Below are 12,711 nucleotides of genomic sequence, written 5' to 3'. Positions count from 1 at the left end.
GAGGGGGGGGGTGAAGGTGCACTCTCAGGTCCTCCCCCCCCCCCACCCCCCACCCCGAACACACACATCCAATGCATGTTGTTGGTGCGATGTTGTTTAAGTATCAAATATTTGAGGAAGGAGAGGGGTAGAGGGACAGGGGGGAATCGCATATATATATATATATAAGCCGCAACGTCGCGCATGGAATCTCGCGGGGTCACGATCCCCTCCGCCCCCTCTCCCCTTCGTTCCCCGGGCCGCGGAGACAAAGGCTACACCGTTCCTCTTCCAATATTGCAAACTCGTCTCCGTCTGGATGCCTCGTTGCTCTCACCACCCTCACGTAGCAAGGAGTGTTGGGCTTTCTTTCTCCACACACACACACACACACACCACTCCTGCACACCCATTGGCGTTCATGAATGTTTACAGTTAATAGAAACCCACTTCCTCCCACCTTTTTTTTTTCACGGTGCTCTCGATGAGCAGATCGGGATACGAATGCAGTAGCACGAGCAGCAGCAGCAGCGTGCAACCTGTGCATAAAAAGCATCGCCGTGGAGATCTAGATGGCGTCGGGGGTGTTGGAGATGACGGCGTGGATGACGCGCATGTGTGGGCTGTGCTTGTCGCGCAGAACATGCCTTCAAGGGAAAACGGGTTGTGGATGTACGTTCAGCACTCCAGCTGCGCGGTGGCAGAGGCAGACGCGCTGAGGAGGGGCCCAGATGAGAAGTTGAGAGGCTCATCGTCCCTGCGCCACCCGGGGGAGAAGTGGCTGTGGCGGTGTGTACCACCGGCATTGCGGGAGCGGTACTCTCCAGCGTGCTTCAGTAGCGGCCACACGTGCCTCAGCGCACCGGCCGCCGAAGAACCTTGGGAGAAGAGTGGGAAGGCCTCGCTGCCGGGGGAGGGAAAAACGGTGTCCCTCGACACACCACCCCGCCTTCTCTTGCCTCTGTGTGGAACTCGCAGCAACAACGGCGCCGTCAGTCTTGGTCGCATCGGCGTCAACGACATTGTCTTCCCCACAAACCCCTGTGTCAGCGGCGTGCACTGCATCATCGCCATTCAGCCAGGAAGTGATCGACGTCGCGACAGTGCTGCTGTGGCTGTTGGATCGACAGAAAACGAGGAGGCACAGAGAGCCTTGTACAAGGCGACGGTAGCCCTGGACAGGGCCGTGGCACACCATCATGACAGCTCTCTACCAGCAGCGGCAGCGCCGTATACACCGCCACCACGCAACACTGCCACCAGCCGAAACCCTGTCGCCGAGCAGCAGCAGCAGGAGGAGCAGCAACCATCAATCAAGGCCCACATTATCCTTTCTGACTACAGCACAAACGGCTGCATTGTCAACAGTGAGCGAGTAGGCAAGGGCGCATCGGTCCGTCTGCGCGACGGTGATGTCGTTGAGCTTATCAATGCCGGCCCGCGACACACAGCAGACTACAACCTTTCCTTCGTATTCCTCACCGCGGACACGTTTCTGCGTTGGGTGTCCGAGCAGCAGCACAAGGTCAAGACCATGAAAAATAGTGGTCATGGCGCCGCCTTGGCGAAGAACGCGCAGCCGAAAAGCCACGATGTGCGGACAGGGGCGCGACGGCGTGCGCTGCTGTGCAGAGCGCAGTGGAACGTCGAGGCGCAGGTTCGGCGCATGTACGGCCACAGCGTTGACGAGTACTACTCGCTTGATCGAGGACATCCGCTGGGCCGGGGCACGTTCGGCACCGTGTACCGTGCCGCCTTGCGCACAGATGCGTCGGGCTCATCATGGCCGCCGGTGTCGCCCCCACACGCTGGGGCTGTTGGCGCGGCGGGAGTGCCACCGAATTGGGAGCACATGTTCAGCGACCCCAACATGTGTACCCGTACAGCGAACTGGACCGACGTGAATGAGCTACGGGAAGCCTACATACGAGAGAAGGAAAAGCAGGCGCCAGTCACCGTGCTGCGCGTATCCGCGTCGGCAGCATCGACTGCGGAAGCAACGCTCGAGACAACAACAACAACGAGGTGTGGCCCACAAGTGTTCGCTGTAAAAATTATTCGAAAGCAGCGCATGCTGGTTGAAGCTCTTCGGCAGATGCAACAGCGGCAGCAGCAGCAGCAGCAGCAGATGCTGCATACAGGAGAAGACGGAGTGGTTGGAGATGAACCAGCGCCGTCGTGTATACACGTAGGGACCGCCCCCACACTGGGCACGGCGGGGGCTGCAGCAAGACCGATATCGCCTGCAGAAGTGATGGTGATTGAGCAGCTGTTGCTCTTGGAGACACAGCCTGACGACCTGGCTGAGCAGAGACGCGAGGAGTGGACAGCAGGTGCACTCGCCAGCCTTCAGCTGGCCGACTCTACTCCCGCTATCCTGTCACCGTTGTCCCCCTGCAGTGCACTTTGCAAGTCGCAGCACAAGCAGCGAAACGGCGACGCCTCAAATGAAGAAGGGACGGCACAGCCATCGCGGGACCTGCAAGAGCGTGAGCAACGCCGTCGTGAGCTGATCCGCTGCCTCCCTGAGGAACTCCGTCGGACATACGAAAAGGAACTCCAGCACCGACGCCGTCAGCAGTGTGAGATCAACATTCTCCTTGCAGTGCATCACCCCAATATAACTGCCTTGTACGAAGTATTTGACCAGCCAGATCACCTGGCCCTGGTGATGGAGCAGGCAACTGGAGGGGAGGTGTGGGACCTGCTGCAGACGTACAAACAACGTGAGCGCCGAGGACCAGCAGGCGCCCCAAAAAGTGAGCGTAATAGTGATAGTCCTTGTGATATCGGTGTAAAACGCATCGGTGATGGCCAATACCACTCGAACACGGCCTCGGCCTCGGCCACGTACGACGACGTCAACCTCGTCTCAGTCGGTGGCCCACTGCCGGAGTTCCTTGTGAAAATAATAGTGGTTCAAATCATTGAGGCAGTGCTCTATCTACACACAATGGGTATCATCCACCGTGACTTGAAGCTCGAAAACCTCATGTTGCATCGTCCCTGCGACCGCTACGCGCTAAACGCGCTGCAGCTGCAGATGTTGCTTCATCAGCTCCGCGTCTATTCAAATTCGAATCGTGCAAGTAGCAGCACATGCATGTCAGCTGCGCACGCGTCTGAAGATGGTAGCGAGGCAACAGAGTTTACGAACCCGTTATCGGTGCTTCATACCGTGCATGTGCCACGGCACTTGTGGCCAGTCGTGAAGGTCATGGATTTTGGCCTATCGCGTGTGCTTGATCAGCTGCGGACACGTCCGTCCGAGTCCACGGGAACGCTGCACGGCCCCATAGGTGAGACCTCTGCGAGGCCTCAGAAAGTTGAAGGGATGTCAGCTGCAGCAGCAGCCACAGAGACGATGTCGGAGCGGGTACTGCTCATCTACTCTCGCAACAACGCCACGACAAGCTGCGGTACCCCCATTTATGCAGCCCCTGAAGTCACCATTCCGGCCCTACGTCCGGACAAGATGGGGTACAGCGCAGCAGTTGACATGTACTCCGTCGGCGTCATTGCATATGCACTACTGACGGGGCGGACGCCGTTCCCGTCAGCTAAACACCCGCGGCGACCAGACGGACCACCTGTCGTGGACTATGACGCCCCTCTGCGCTTCGACAGATACCGTCGCCGCCCAGCAGCGCCGAAGAGTGCTACAGGCCGTGCTGTACGACCGCCGCTGCCACAACAACAATTGACCCGCTCGCTCGACTGTTTCCCTCCTCCTCACGTATGCCTACCGTCGCTGTCGGTGGCAGAGTCGGTGCGTGTGGCCCTGCCACAAGTACACACCGAGCCGTCCGCGGCGCCATCTGCTGCCTCAAAAGAAACGCAGCAGTGGCACCGACACACCGAGGCCATGGCAGCTTGTGTACGTCATTCAGAACAAAAAAGAGACCATGCGAAGAACAGTGTTGGCGGCAGCAACACAGCCGAGCCGGCTGCCGCGCTGTTCGACTCCACAGTGGAGCAGCTGATAGCGTCGCTGACCACGTATGCAAACGCGTGCGCGTCGAATGGGATGGAAGTAGACCTCGATCGCCTTGTATACGTCTCAACAGATGCCGCCGCAACGGGTTCAGGGGCCAACGCCTCTGCGGGCTGGGTCATGGCACCCGACGGACACGTCGTGGATGTCCCTCTACCACCCGTCTCTGGGCTCGGCTCCTCCTTTCTTCGCGGACTTCTCGAGAAGTACCCATCGAGACGGCTGACAGCTTATGAGGCGCTGCAGCATCCGTGGCTGCGCGAGTGCGTGTGATTCGTGAAGCCATGAACAGAACTAGCTCGTGGTGTCAATGGAAGATTGTTTTGGGTAACACGTTGTTAAAAAGGCGGGGGCGGGGAACAGGACAGACAGACGCACTGCCCCGCTCCCGCCGCCGCCGTGCTGCGGTCGTTCTCCCCCACTCACTGAGTGACGCCACGAGCAAAGAAAAAAAAAAGGCATCGCCATGGAAGTGAGGCACAGCGCTGCCGCTCACGGACGCTCGTTGTAACGCACTGCGCCCCCCCCCCCCCCACCCCCCCACCCCCGCCCTTCCCGCACCCTCCAGCGGGTCAAGGTGTGGAATATTGGTCAGCAAGGGTAAGTCGTTCTCTGCGCCTGCACTCTTGTCTGGTTCTCCAAGAGGTACGAGCCATTATCGACACCCATGTCCTCCAGCACACTCATCCACCACCACCACCACCGCCACGACCTTGTCTGACTGCCCCTTGCGAAAGCCTTTTGGTGGACCGACTCCCTCCTCTGCCCAACCCCGTCCCCCCTCATAGGCCTCATCCCCCTCTAAAAAAAAGAGCAGATTTACATATATATATATATGCAATATACATCTTCTTCTCATCGAATCCCAGCGACAATACCTGTTCGTCCGCAAACAAAAAAAAATCGAATTTTTTTTTCTTCCACCAACACCCTTCGGTGCTCCTCCTTTGTTATGTTTGTTTTCCCGGGTGTCTAACGTGGTTGAGCTGGTCAAGTGGAGGTATCCCTGCCGCCCTCGAGTTACAGTTCTTCCCCCGACAAGTCTGACACCTGCGTGATTTATTTCACCTCTGCTTGCTCTGAGCTACACACAACACACACACACACACGCGCGCGGTCATATCGCGCTCACTTTCTAGATCGTCATTGTTATCCACCGCGTCTGTTTCGATTTCGATCACCCCTTTTTTCCTTGTTTCCGTTTGTTTTTTCTCGTCTGCTTGCTTTTGAAATACGACGGTGAGCTCTCCCTCCCTCCCTCTCTCCCCTTCATGCATACACACACACACACACAACGCATAACCGCCCTCCTCGGACCTTCTTGAGTCAAGCGCGCCGACCCACTGGAAAGCGCGTGTCTCGGCGTTTGTCCTGCAACCTCACACACACACACAAAGAGAGAGCCCGTTTTTTTCACGTGGAGCGCGGAGCTGTGAGAGACTCTCACAGCTCGCATGAGCCCGAAGAAGCACACAGAGACACGTGTACATTTCTGTAGCGCACACTGGGTGGCGACGACGACGTTACACGTCAGTAACACGAACAGTCTTACCTCTTCTCTTCGTTTGTGTGTGTGTGTGTGTGTGTGTGTGTGAAGAAGTACTCACAATCGTCGCACGGCCTGGTGACGCTGTGTGTGGCCCTCATAGTCAAGAAAATAGCTCTTTTCCCTTGTCTGTCCTTCTTGTGTTCAACCACTCTCCCTCGGTACGTTGTGGTGTCTGCGACCGTTAACCTCTTTCACTGCTGCTGTTTCTTCTCTCTTCGTGTCTTTTTTTCAAAACTGCTTTTTTTGTTTGTGTGTCTCTCCCTACCTTATTTTGTTGTTTTTCTGTTGTGGGCCTCTTTGGCTGCTGCTGTTGTACGTACTTGTGTGTGTTCCGGTGGGGGAAGAGAACGTGTGTGTGGTGTGGTGTGCTTCTTCGCCCGCTCCGCCTTCACCACGGTGGTCTTCCCACACCCCTTCCACCTCCGTGTAGTGGTGACCCGCTCCCGGGCGCTGTTCTCCACGGAGGGGGGAGAGGGGGAGGGGGGCTCTCACGTGAGAAGCCGATACGCACATGCGCAGGGAGCGAGAAGGTGAAAGGGGAGGGGGCAGGATGGAGTACCGGTCGCGACCGGTACTGACGTTTGCGCAGGCAAGGTACGCCAACACGTCTCACCACCCAGCGGCATCCGCATTCCCAGCCGGTTGTCACGTCCTCGCGAGTCTGTCAACTGGCGACTCCGTGGCGATGGACTTCGTGTACGTCGCAGCACCGGCATTGGCACTTGCGATGCTGATTTTATGGATGACGCGGTTGGTCGTGATGCGCCTCGAGGCACAGCGGATGTGCCGCTACGCGACTAACTGGGGAACACTGCCGCACTACATCGAGGTCCAAGCGGTGGCGGCTACCCTGCGACCGAAGCGTCCCGCCCCATCGCAGGAGGCAGCGAAGGGTATTGCGCCTGCGGCAGCCAGGGCAGTGACTGGGGCTAGAGTTGCCATGCACTGCACCATCTGCCTCACCGCCATTGTGGACCACCCCGTGGAACTACTCCCGTGTGGTCATCAACAGTTCTGCGCCCACTGTCTCGTGCAAATGTGGCAGTGTTCCGGGATGTATCGGCAAATGCGGTGCCCGCTCTGCCGCCAGCCCGTAGAACTCATGTGCCCCGTGTCTGTCACCGGTTCGAGGCCCTCCATCGATGATGTGCTTCTAATGCAGAAGTACAACGGGGGATTCTGTGGCGCAAAGAAGCTGTCGCTGCTGGACCGATGCGTGCTGCGACTGCGTATCATGACACACGCGCGTCTGCTACCCATCGTGATCGGCCTCCGCATTGCCGTTCTGCACATCACCATGCTCACCTACATGCTTTGGCCGATTCACTTGACAGAGGTGGCGGATACTGTCGCACAGCAGACTGCCAAGCACGATGCGCCCTCGTCGGCCATCGCAGTCGCGTGCAGCAGTGCCGTACAGGCCTTGACCACTGTGGTGTACACCCCCGCGGCGTACGCAGATGACATCTGCCTCGCAGCAGTCGGCGTCATCCTCACAGGTCACTTCCTGCAGAGCGCCCTCTTCCACGATCTCAAACCCTGACCGCCATCTCTGGAGAAGGGCGGGCGAGAGGAAACAAGCGTGAAAGTAAATACACGCCCCCGTCGCGCACACACGCAGGCACGCACCCCCCCCCCTCCCTCGACAAGGGCCCCCGCGACAACGGCCATCAGGAGAGTTTTCCCCGCTTGCCCTGCGCCCTCCCCCACCCCACCCTCCACTACAAGTGAGCATGCGCCACGAAGTCGGATGAGAGTGCGAAAGCTGCCGACCCCACCCCCGGAAGAGGGGGGGGAAGGGAAGGAGACGTGAGCACAAGGGTTTTCTTTCCGGGGTGAGGGATTCGTCCCTTTTTCCTTCCCTTGCTTAGCCTTGGTCGGGTGGGCCGCTGCTTACCGGGGCGCGCCTGCCCGCGGGGAGACGGGCGGGGGCAAAAATAAGCGCCTGCGCGCCTTTCGCAGGCGCGCACGACGGGCGCCCGGGCCGGGAAGCGCGCCGCCCGCCCTGCGCGGGCCGCGGAGGGCGCCCGGCGCCCATTGGGCCCGGTGGCGCACGCGCCGGCGGGGCCCCCGGCGGGCAACGACCCCACCCACCCACAGCCCGAGACACACACACACGAACCGACCCGCCGCCCACCCCCGCGAGGACAACCACGCACACACAAGGCGCCGCGACTGCACGCCGCCCCTGTCCAACCAGCTTTGACAATTTCAATCGTCACAACGGTACCGTGCACGCGGCAGTTGCAGTTAGACTTAAAGTACTGAACACACCTCACTATTCGCCTTTAGAGCGAATCAAGCCATGAACGCTTAAAGTTGCTAAAAGCTGATACCGCAAAAATGTCTCCGAAAAAAAAATGTATTTTTCATGTTCTCATCTTCGAATCTTGCACCACTCTAAACAATACGAGCGGTTACGTTTCATGCGAGGGCTTTTCACTTGAATCCCTTCTCTCTCCACCCCTCACCTCTCATAACAAAAAACAAAAAGCACAAAGAAATCGACTCACATCAGCTAGAACACCAAGACCATTCTTCAGTCGCCAAAATGACGATGAACTTCGGTAATATGACCCTCGGGGGTGCCATGGCCACCTTCGGTGGTCAATCCAACCCGATGTGCAATTACACGAGCCCTCTGGCTAAGAAGTTCGTGTACAAAGAGGTCAATAAGGTATACTACCCGCTCCGCCGTCACGTGTTCCGCACCAAGGTTCGCACCGCCGCCGAAATCCGCTTCCACGAGATCGTCAGGCGTTACATGAAGAATAAAATGACCTTCAAGAACGGCTGCTATGCTGCTACCATCACAAACACCGTAGAACTGGACCACATGGGTAGCATTATCCCGAAGGACGAGTACGAGGTCAAGCGCCTAACCAGCTACATGACCAGCAAGAAGATGAGCAACGACTACAAAAAGCACATGCAGGAACTCTGGACACGTGTGCTGTTCGTGTGTGAATCAACAAATCTGGTCGGTGTTACGGAAAACGCAATGAACCAAAACTCCCGCCCCGGCACGGATGAGGAATTCATGTCCCTCATTTGGTATTGCACCTTTGTCACGACGATGATGGCGTTTGTTGTGACCCTGTTTATCTGGTGGTACCGTTACGGCCAGGCCCCTCAATATGCTGAGTTTAAGTAATTGATACCATGCATTGTCATACGCGCACCAAAGAAAAAAGTCCTTTCCAGTTTTTTCCCGTTTTTTAGCTCGTGATTCTTAGCAAATAGAAAATTACAAAGGCTTCTCGTCATGGTTTTCGGTTGTCCGCCAAAGTCAGAAAATGAGTAACATTTGCAATCAGGGAGTCAGCACGTTGTGACTTTTGATCAGCATACCCTTGAACACCGTCTATTGTTTCTGAGGTCCTTTTATTTTTCCTAGTCAATTCCTTAGGTTGATGTGACCCAAAAAAAAAAAGAAATTAACAAAAAAAGAGAAAAAAAGATAATACTGAGATATCTTTGAGAAAAAAAACAACTTCGACAAGCTATTGCTGAGATGGCCGCCGATACAGGCACCACAGGTCGCACCTGAAACAATAAAAGCAAGATGAAGGGGCCCGAACCACATCTGATAGCCATGCCTCGTCTCTCTTCCTATGTAGCAGTGATCTCCTTTCGGTATTGAAACATAGCTTCACATCTTGACACGAACGCTTGCTATCGTCCACATTTCTCTGTGTCTCACGAATTCCCCCACATGGACTTTTGGTGCAAAAAAAAAAATTGCGATTCCTCTTGAAGACTACTAGCATCTCTCCCCAGAATCACGTAGCGGTGCTGATAATGGGTTATGAGAGAGATCAAGTGATAGCGTTGCTGCAGGAGTTTAGAGCAACCCTGACTCCAAGGTTTGTCGACAGTGGCGAGGCACTCACATATCTGGCGTACAAAAATGAAGTTCTTGAAAAAGCAGTGACTCTTCTGAGCGCAGGGGGTCTTGAACCCACTTTGAATGACGTACAACCTCTTCGCGTCAATCATGAGAAACTTGCCGCCAATGCTATTGAACGTATATTTGATACGCACACAGCGCTACTGCGATCGAAACTAGCCGAGGCTGAGAAAGCGGCAAACATGTGGAAGAAAGTAGCTCTTTTCGGGAGCGCTGAAAAGGAAACATCTGATCGTCACAATAGAGTTTCACGATCCTCCCTATGTGCACCACTGCAAGCCTCAGTTGCCACGCAGACATCTTGTGCAGATGAGGATACCGCTGCATCTGAGAGCGACCACTGCACACAGCAGTATGCGCGCGTATGTGAGGCTGTGAAGCGATGGCTTGAGGGTTGGTCCACAGAGGTGCTGGATATACTAGATGAGAAACTCCAGTTTTGCTGCTCCTCAGAAATTCTCTTCAGCACCTCTGTGGATCGAAAGCAGCGCGAGCATCTAAGCGACTCCCCTCGCTCTGATGAGGTCATGGTGACGATGGCTAGTCGAATCCCAAGGTGCCCTGAGCCTCGCCCGAAGTGTAACGCAAGGATCAGCAGTGGAAATAGCTCACGCACGAAAAAGTACAAACTAATCGCCTCAAGACCATCGACTTCTCCAGGATTTGAGCATCGTAAACATACTGCTTATGAATCAATCCTTTCCCATATACGCGAAGCCTCTCCCAGTGTAACGTCCTTGGCTTTCTCAAAGGCTAGTTCGTACCCATCTCGACATCTTCAATCGGACTTACCCCTATATATTATGCGACCAATAAGCTCGGCGACGCACACAGGGCAGCTCCGTGGCAAGCATCAGGCCTCACTCTTGGACACCTCATTTGGTCGGAAATCATGCCTACCAGACCTGTGACATTTGAATTTCGTGTCGATTTGTACGCTCTGTATCCTTTTTTTTTTCCATTCTTGATGATGATGATGCTATCGCCTGTAAATCTCATCTATATCCCAATGGAATGAAAAACAAACACACAGAGCCCCGTTGTAGCCCTTCGAATGAAAAAGCCTCCAGTCCAATATTTTGTTGTTGATAACACAGCCGCTCTACATTATATATATATATATATATATACTTGCACCGATGTATACCGCGCCTGTTTTTTTTCTCTCTCTCCCTTGGCTCTCTTTTCCTCCTAGCCACCCTTGTTTGCTTTTCTTCGCCTTTACTCCTGCTAGTTTTGTTACTCGAAGTGAGCATCTCTCCCCCCAAAAAAAAACGAGGGGGTAAAAGAACATCGGAACCTGTGCGCATTCGCTTGCGCGTTGATGTACTTTGAGCAAATAAAAATGACCATTACTCAGCCGATGTTGATCAGTCTTCTCGGTTACAATCCTGGGAAGAGTTTTTTCATGCCACGAGAGTGACTAGCCCCTTGAACAGTATCATTCTCGAATGGCACGTGCTTTACCTACTCTCTTCCCCCATTGCGCTGATAACCCTCATCTCGCCCTTCGCTTACCTATTGCAACTCCATTCACCCTGTGTGCGTTGACCTCCTATCGATCTTTGCCTCGCAGCATACACTCATGATCACAATGAGCCACAGTTACTTCACGGTGTATCGTTAACGGTGTGTGTGGGGTGTGTGTGACGACTAAGAAGCTCGTTGCGTTCAGCCGACTCTGCTTCGAAAATAACCCAAGAGAAAAGAACTACTACTACTACTACACACTCGTGTTGAGGGACCTCAACAAGTGCCAAGCTGCTACGTGCAGCTACGAGGGTACCCCCTTCAAGGTGTTCCTACGATGTCAATGTGAACTGAGGCGAGCGCACGCCTATGGACCGCAGGATTGTGAACGAATCCCTCACTGCTGAGGGTTTCAACGACGCTACAAACTGCCTCCCCAGTCATATGATTACCGCTTTGTTTTTTACCGGAAAAAAAAACGGAAGCGCTGACCTTAGCCGCTCCCTCGCCAACGTCTCTTGTAGCACGCCCATTGCGAATACTGTCCGAGCGCCTCTCACCGGCGTTGCAACTTGGCCTGGAGCTGGCACAGCAGAGGGTGCCTTGGTCTGCCATGAAACCAAAAGAGTTCGACCCTGCTAGCCCTCATCGAACATCGCTCAAGGGCACGGAGGGCGAACGTATTCCCCGGCGCAAACGGCAGCGACTGCGGCATCCCAGACTTCGATGGTTTGCTGTCAAGTGAACTCCCCAGTGGCTGACGACAACAGCGATTGACGCATTACGGAACATCCTGGACCATTGATTGGGGGGAGGTGGCACGCAAAAAAAAAAGGGGGAGGAAAGAAAAAACAACATGAACAAACTCTGTCAGGCTAAACTTGATTGGGGGGTGTATCAGCGTACCCCGTCGGTAGATTGGATTGGGGTCGATGCAGCAGTGTGTGTGTGTGTGTGTGTGTGTGAGCGGGGGGGATCCTCACTCTCCCTTTGCGACAGGAAGAGGTCGCATATGATTGCACATTTTTTTTTTCCAAATTGCCTTTACCTCCCTCCCCCTGACAATGCACCTCCTTTGTTGGCGGTGGCGAGACCCCCCCCCCCCTCCCCACGCACACGCTGCTGCACAGACCGCGCACATGATAACAGTAAATACTGTGTGCGGGAAGGCGCCCGAGTGCCACACCCTCCAGCACATGCAACGACGATGACACGATCAAAGCAGAGCCAGCACCCGCGGTAAACACGGTTAACCGAGCGTCTTGCATCGCCGGTGAGCAGCGCACACGTACAGGCGAGTGATGTTTTTTTTTTTCACCCTTATTCTGTTATTGCTATCCTCTTTTCTTGAACAAAGGGAGGGGTCGTTGTCGTTGTACGTCCACGCACGCACAGACCGAGCCCCTCCCATATTTTCTTTTTTTTCCTTGACACATTATCCCCTCAATCTCTGTGTGATGTCTATTCTCGATTACACACACATACGCATGGTCTCTGTGTATTTTTTCCTGATGGTGTTTTTCGTTTGACAACGCCCCGTCATATCACGGGGGGGTGTTGGCGTCAGGGCCCAGCTTACCCCCGCCTTTCTCCCCTCGATATTTATTCTCTCTTAGCCACGGTGTGTGGCTGCGGCTGCTGCTGCTGCCGCCTTTGTAGCCCTCGCTTCCTCTGTGCGTGCGTGCGTACACTAAATCACAGCACCAATCGTTCAACTACCCCCCTTCCCCCTCCCCCCGCGCCATGCGCTGTATGACACTACCTCGCATATTTTGCCTCCTCGAGTCCTACGCGGAATGGGTGGGCGGG

The 12,711-nt window shown here is 55.1% G+C and overlaps 4 protein-coding genes across 4 annotated transcripts; all 4 read left to right on the top strand.

The window, feature by feature from the left end:
• Positions 1–463: 463 nt before the first annotated feature.
• JKF63_07258 (uncharacterized protein) lies at positions 464–4,246 on the top strand (the record flags this gene model as incomplete). Its single annotated transcript, XM_067903198.1, has 1 exon — positions 464–4,246. One exon carries the CDS (start codon positions 464–466, stop codon positions 4,244–4,246), a length of 3,783 nt encoding a protein of 1,260 aa, XP_067759753.1.
• Positions 4,247–6,072: 1,826 nt separating this feature from the next.
• Positions 6,073–7,065, top strand: JKF63_07257 (uncharacterized protein; the record flags this gene model as incomplete). Its single annotated transcript, XM_067903197.1, has 1 exon — positions 6,073–7,065. The coding sequence occupies one exon, from the start codon at positions 6,073–6,075 to the stop codon at positions 7,063–7,065; it is 993 nt and encodes a 330-aa protein (XP_067759752.1).
• A 1,008-nt stretch (positions 7,066–8,073) lies between these two features.
• On the top strand, positions 8,074–8,676 carry JKF63_07256 (uncharacterized protein; the record flags this gene model as incomplete). Its single annotated transcript, XM_067903196.1, has 1 exon — positions 8,074–8,676. One exon carries the CDS (start codon positions 8,074–8,076, stop codon positions 8,674–8,676), a length of 603 nt encoding a protein of 200 aa, XP_067759751.1.
• Positions 8,677–9,323: 647 nt separating this feature from the next.
• JKF63_07255 (uncharacterized protein) lies at positions 9,324–10,343 on the top strand (the record flags this gene model as incomplete). Its single annotated transcript, XM_067903195.1, has 1 exon — positions 9,324–10,343. One exon carries the CDS (start codon positions 9,324–9,326, stop codon positions 10,341–10,343), a length of 1,020 nt encoding a protein of 339 aa, XP_067759750.1.
• Positions 10,344–12,711: the final 2,368 nt, after the last annotated feature.

This window comes from Porcisia hertigi, chromosome 4, assembly GCF_017918235.1.
Source record: "Porcisia hertigi strain C119 chromosome 4, whole genome shotgun sequence".
Taxonomy (NCBI): domain Eukaryota; phylum Euglenozoa; class Kinetoplastea; order Trypanosomatida; family Trypanosomatidae; genus Porcisia; species Porcisia hertigi.
Note: the sequence above shows the minus strand (reverse complement) of the source record. Positions and strands in the feature narration are given on the sequence as shown.